The sequence below is a fragment of the Sinocyclocheilus grahami genome, unplaced genomic scaffold, assembly GCF_001515645.1.
Source record: "Sinocyclocheilus grahami isolate Dianchi unplaced genomic scaffold, SAMN03320097.WGS_v1.1 scaffold496.1, whole genome shotgun sequence".
NCBI classification, from domain to species: domain Eukaryota; kingdom Metazoa; phylum Chordata; class Actinopteri; order Cypriniformes; family Cyprinidae; genus Sinocyclocheilus; species Sinocyclocheilus grahami.
Window position 1 is genome coordinate 562043 of NW_015505675.1, and position 6040 is coordinate 568082.

General features: G+C 36.1%; 1 protein-coding gene across 1 annotated transcript in view; it reads left to right on the forward strand.

The window, feature by feature from the left end:
- Window positions 1–242: 242 nt before the first annotated feature.
- The window catches only part of LOC107554253 (nucleoredoxin-like), a 17879-nt gene continuing 12081 nt past the window's right edge, over window positions 243–6040 (forward strand). Inside the window, exons 1-4 of the mRNA XM_016236711.1 lie at window positions 243–373; window positions 1157–1263; window positions 4348–4527; window positions 4680–4804. Of these exons, the coding sequence (XP_016092197.1) occupies window positions 243–373; window positions 1157–1263; window positions 4348–4527; window positions 4680–4804 (543 nt within the window). The remainder of the gene's footprint in view (window positions 374–1156; window positions 1264–4347; window positions 4528–4679; window positions 4805–6040) is intronic.

The window sequence follows — 6040 nt, forward strand, 5'->3', positions numbered from 1 at the left end:
ATGTCAGGCTGAATGTAGCACTCTTGTGAAAAGAGAAAATCATGCAGCACAAAATGCCTCCAAGCCATAAAAGACAGGATGAGTTTAAAAGCTCTACCAGGTCCTAGTCACATTTGTTTTGTTTTGTTTTTCTTGGAGTGCTGAACTGCAGGGAGAGTAATATTAAGTGCTCTGGGCGCTCACTGCCACTAAGTGCTGTTTATTATCAGAAACCCTTTAGGAGATCTCGCTATAACTTATGTATGTGTTTATGTGTGTGTTTTATTTCACAGTGTCCTCCTTGTCGCAGTCTAACCCGAGTGTTGGTGGAATCGTACCGGAAAGTGAAAGAATCAGGGCACAAATTTGAGATTGTGTTTGTCAGTGCTGATCGGTAAGAAACACAGATCACAATTTCACAATTTATAATATAATATAATATCATAACATTTCTTTGTTTTCATATGTTGAAAATCCTAAAAAAACAAAAACAAAATTCTAGTTATTTTACAAGTTTAAGTTGAATTTTTTACATTTTGTAAATAGTCCGTGTGGACTCAGATTTAAAAAAGAAACATTTTTATATACACTTTCACTAGAGATGCACTAATTATTAATATTCTGATTGATAATTATTTTGACCTAATGATAACTGATAAATAGGCAAAATGTAAAGTTAAACTTCTGTATTTTGTCTAAATAAATAAAAAAAAATAAAACACTAAAAGCAATGATTTAAATGCTACAAGTGAATTTTGACCACAACATTATAACGTTCAGCATGAAAAATTTATATGAATTTAGAGATTTGCTTAGGATTACTTTTACCAATGTGTGTGTTATTCAATTATTTATTAGGTGTTTTTAAAGATTAGCCTTTAAGTGAGCTTTAGATAATGGAAAAGGCAATCTAAATGTAAAATAGGGTATATGAGCACAATTAAAAATCCAGCATCGGTCCATATACAGATATATACAATATCAACTGATAGCAATAAATAAATAAATCTCTAATATTGGCCATTAACTCGCACCAATATATTGTGCATTCTTAACTTCCACACATAATATCAGCCATATTTGCTGCTTATTTCCAATAATTATTTGATTATTTTAAAGTTGGAGGACACTTTAAGCATGCAATGAAGATTGAAACACCTTGTGTCTTGTGTTGTAGGTCAGAGGAGTCATTTACGCAGTATTTTAGTGAGATGCCATGGTTGGCGGTGCCATACACAGACGAGGCCAGACGGTCACGACTCAACAGACTCTATGGAATCCAAGGTATGTCTGTGGACTTTAACTCTGGCTCAGGTGGAAGTGCGTTTGTTTGATGTAACAGCGTGTGGTTGGCTGTAGCTGGATACAGCTGACCCTGCCAGGAACTGCAAACTGAGCTGTAGGACCTCAGGAATGTGGGCGGCTAATCAAGTTTACTTTACTATTACTGTTCCCCACCGCTCCCTCTCTCTGGATGTCGCTCGCGCTCAGTATAACTAACAATTCTGAAAACATGGTTTTTAAAGGGTTAGTTCAACCAAGAGCCAAGATTCTTTAATCATTTACTCACTCTTAATGTTGTTCCAAACCTGTACGACTTATTGACTTACTGTATTTCTTCTGCAGAGCACAAAAGAAGCATTCTGAAAAGTATTTGATCTGTTTCTATTCATATAATGGAAGTCAATGGGGTCCAAAACTACACTGGACCAACATTGACGTTCACTGTATGGACACTGAGACATTGTTCATAATATCTTCCTCCTTTGTATATCACAGGAGGAAGAATGTAAATCATGCAAGTTTTGAATGACGTGAGGGTGAATAAATAATGACAGAATTTAAATCTTTAATATAAATCTTTCTGCTCTAATTAGCTGCAACCGCAACAAATGTCACAGAGTGAGTAAAATGGTGATAAATTCTGACTGTTTTAGCCCCAAACAACTCTGGTCCAGCTATCATAGGACCCCTTTAGCAGTCAGAAAAGTCTCTTTCGTTTTGCTATCGTCTCTTCTTCATTGGGAGTTGATGCATTGAGAGGGAAAGCACTGGCTTCGGGCCTATCCGGTCTGGAATGTGTGGAATTCATCTTGGATGATTTGATACTGACTCCCCCTCCCTCTTCCTCCAGCCTGAAGTCGCTGTGTGAGTCTGATAAGGCCACTAATACTGCAGTCTGATTTCTATCTCAAAGAGGGTTTGAGAGAGGACGACTGTACAGAGAGATCAGTGTGACCACAGGCCGCCTGACTGTGTCTTTGTGTGCTGGTGTTGTGCTTAGGGTGTGGACAGGTCCCTAACCAGCTATGAGGCCACCGAAGTCCGGACCTTTTCATGTTCAAAAATAAAATTTGTTCTTTGAATGACTAATTTGCTGCTAAACTCCTCATATGAATGCCTGCATGACATGTATAATTCCGTTTAGACAGTTTGCAAGAATGTTTAGCATCCCTGGTATGATAATGATCGCTGCGAGACGCTGGCGGAGTGAACGAGTCTTGAGACCAGGGTTGCCAGGTTTTCACAAGAAAACCCGCCCAATCGCTACTCGAAACTAGTCCAAAACTAGCCCAATGGCGGTTTGAGGGGGGGTTCCCCTGCTAAAATTCGCATTCCAGGGGATAAATATCAAGTTATTGGAGTCGCTTCAACCCGTGGCAACAGTGTTAAAAGCGGGGGAAAAACCACGGAATTGGCAACACTGCTTGAGAGAGTTGTGAGTGAGGGCGCGGATGCAGCCTTGTGTTGCCAGATCCAGCTATTATAAGCGTTTTGGACTTGTCTTTTCCACTTAATTTAACACTTTATAAAGTTAATAAAGTAGGAAGTTGCAGTTTAGAGTCAGCGATATCTTTATCTTATCATATTTGCAAAAGATTGGAAATAATATCGGTTTATTTTATTTATTTTTTGTTTTTTGTTTGTTGTAGTATCAATATCTGGCAACAATGCCGGCAACAACAGCACTTAAACTGAAAGCAATCAAAAAAGCCCATGGACAGGTTTTTGCTGACAGGATACGGCATTCGGTGAGGGAAACGCAAAAATGATCATGATATTATCTGTCAAAAACAGTAGAATTGAACACTAGTACACACAGATCTATAGAACAAGTAGGTTACAGAATGAAATGAAATACACACACTAGCCATGAAGTCTGTCATTCAGTATAGTTAAAATTTCACAAATCATGCTATAAACTTTCATAAGAGCACTAGACAAAGTTATTGTAGTTATGTATTGTTGCAATAAACAACTGATAAAATTATCCACCCTTAAATATAGTAAAGTATTAACAAATTTTGATGCAATAAATAGGGTATGATTTAAAAATAATCAACCCTCCAAAACAGAGAAAACATCTTTCACAAACATCTACCCTTTAAAGTGTTTATGGTGTATATAATGAGTTGTATTTGTAGGGGTTATTATAACACAATTATTTAACACCAACCCCCATCATTATCCCCCCCCAAAAAAAATAGACAAAAATTTTTTTTCAAGCATTAAACCATATCACTAACATTTTACAATAGGTTTAACACAATTGTAAATTAGTGTAAATTTTGGAATAAGTCTGACACTTAACATTTAAAAGTAGTACATGTTAACAATATTCATTATGAACTAACCTGAACGATAGACCACTACTCTTTTGAAAGAATATTAATGTAAATAAACGAATGTTTTTGAAGTCTCTTGCGGTCACCAAGGCTTAATTGATTTAATAAAAAGAGACAGTAAAAACAGTAATAGTGTGAAATATTATTACATGTTAAAATAGCTGTTTTCTATTTGAATATATGTTAAAATGTAATTTATTCCTGTGATGCATAGCTGAATTTTCAGCATCATTACTCCAGTCTTCAGTGTCACATGATCCTTCAGAAATCATTCCAATCTGCTGATTTGCTGCTCAAGAAACATTTCTTATCAATGTTGAAAACAGTTCTGCTTAATATCATAATGGAAAACATGCTACAATGTTTTAGGATTCTTTGATGAATAGAACGTTTTTAACAGCATTTATTTGAAATCTACATTTTTTTAAACTTTATAAATGCACGTACTTTCACTTTTGATCAATTCAGTGCATCTTTGCTGAATAAAATAATCAAGTTCTTTAGACATTTTGAACGGCAATGTATATCTATTAATAAATTTGGTTGATTTGATGAACATTGTAGGCTTGAATCCTATAATTAAACTAAATTACAGCCAATTAGAACCTATTTGATGTTTAATATGTTTATTGTGTGATTTATAAAATTTTAATGTAATGTTTTGTGGCATCATGTCTTGGCATTAAATAAGTATAAAGAATATTGTTATACACAGTTTTTGTTGTTGTTTAACCTTTCCCAGGTATCCCCACACTGATTTTACTGGACGCAGACGGTCACATGATCACGCGACAGGGGCGGGTGGAGATTCTCAATGACCCCGACTGTCGGCTCTTCCCGTGGCACCCGCGACCCGTTCTGGAGCTCAACGAATCCAACGCCGTGCAGCTACATGAAGGGCCCTGCCTGGTTCTGTTCGTAGGTGAGATGATGCTTTGAGATCATTGCAGAGGAGCACTCAAAGCCTATTGACGCTTCACTTCCCTTTTCTTACTACAATGCTCATTCATCATCTTTCTGCCCTCGTCATTCCTCTTCCTCTGTTATCTCATTGTTTTTTTACCTCTCATTTAGATGCTGAGGAAGAGGGAGAGCTGGAGCCGGCCAAGGAGCTCATCCAGCCAATCGCAGAGAAGATCATGGCCAAATACAAGGCAAAGGAGGAAGAGACGCCACTGCTCTTTTTTGTTGCTGGAGAGGTATGTTTGTCCATTTATGTGTGTAATCGAATAATTAGGTGAAGTTCTTCCAAAAATGAAAGTTTGTCATTTATTTACTTACATCATTTACTTCAAAATAAACAATGGTTCAGATCTTTCATTGAATCAGTTTCGGTCTGAATGAATCAAACTGATTATTTTTGCTTTGCTTAACTTTGTTTTGCATTGTTTTGTGTCTTAATTATATATCTTACAGGTTTTAACATTGTCAACCCAAGGCACTCGCAGCTGCTGCCAGCAATTTATTGTAAAAAAAAATAAAATAATAATAATGATATTAATAATAATAATAATTATGTATGTTGGTCACATTATTATTTTAAAATATATTTCATTATAATTTTAAATTATTTTACATTATCGTATTGCATATCGAATTACGCATAACACATTATCGCACAACTCGGTTTTTTTCAGTATCATGCGGCCATATTTAGGTCTTTCGGTCAAATAAATCTAACATATCACTTCAGAAGACTTATAGTGCACAAGTTGTATAGACTACTTTTATCAGAATCAGAATCAGAATCAGAAGAGCTTTATTACCAAGTATGTTTACACACACAAGGAATTTGACTTGACGACAGGAGCTTCCAGTGTAGAAGAAAGTACAAACATAGTGCAGACATACATGATAGTGTAGACATACATAGGAACATAGGAATAACACAGTAGGGATGTAATATAAAACTAATATAATAAGAAAAAAAGAAAGATTGAATAATGTACTATATACAGAAATAGAAGTATAGGAAAAATGTAATTGTTTAGATAAATGTAAAGATATGTTTATTAGTGTACAGATAGATATGTTATTTACAAAGTGTGCAGTTTAATATAAATATACTATGTTAGTTGTGATGGATGATGTATAATTATGAAAGCTTAATTGTTAAGACTGAGTATAGCCTGTGGGAAAAAACTGTTCTTGTGCCTTGCTGTTCTAGTGGTCAGTGCTCTGTAGCGCCGACCAGAAGGCAACAGTTCGAAGAGAGAGTGGGCTGGGTGTGAGGGGTCCAAGGTGATTTTTTTAGCCCTTTTCCTCACTCTGGAGATGTAAAGATCTTGGAGGCTGGGCAGAGGGGCACCAATAATCCTCTCAGCAGTCCTGACTGTCCGTTGTAGTCTCCTGATGTCTGATTTGGTAGCTGAACCAAACCAGACAGTTATGGATGAACACAGGACAGACTCAATGATAGCAGAGTAGAACTGTTT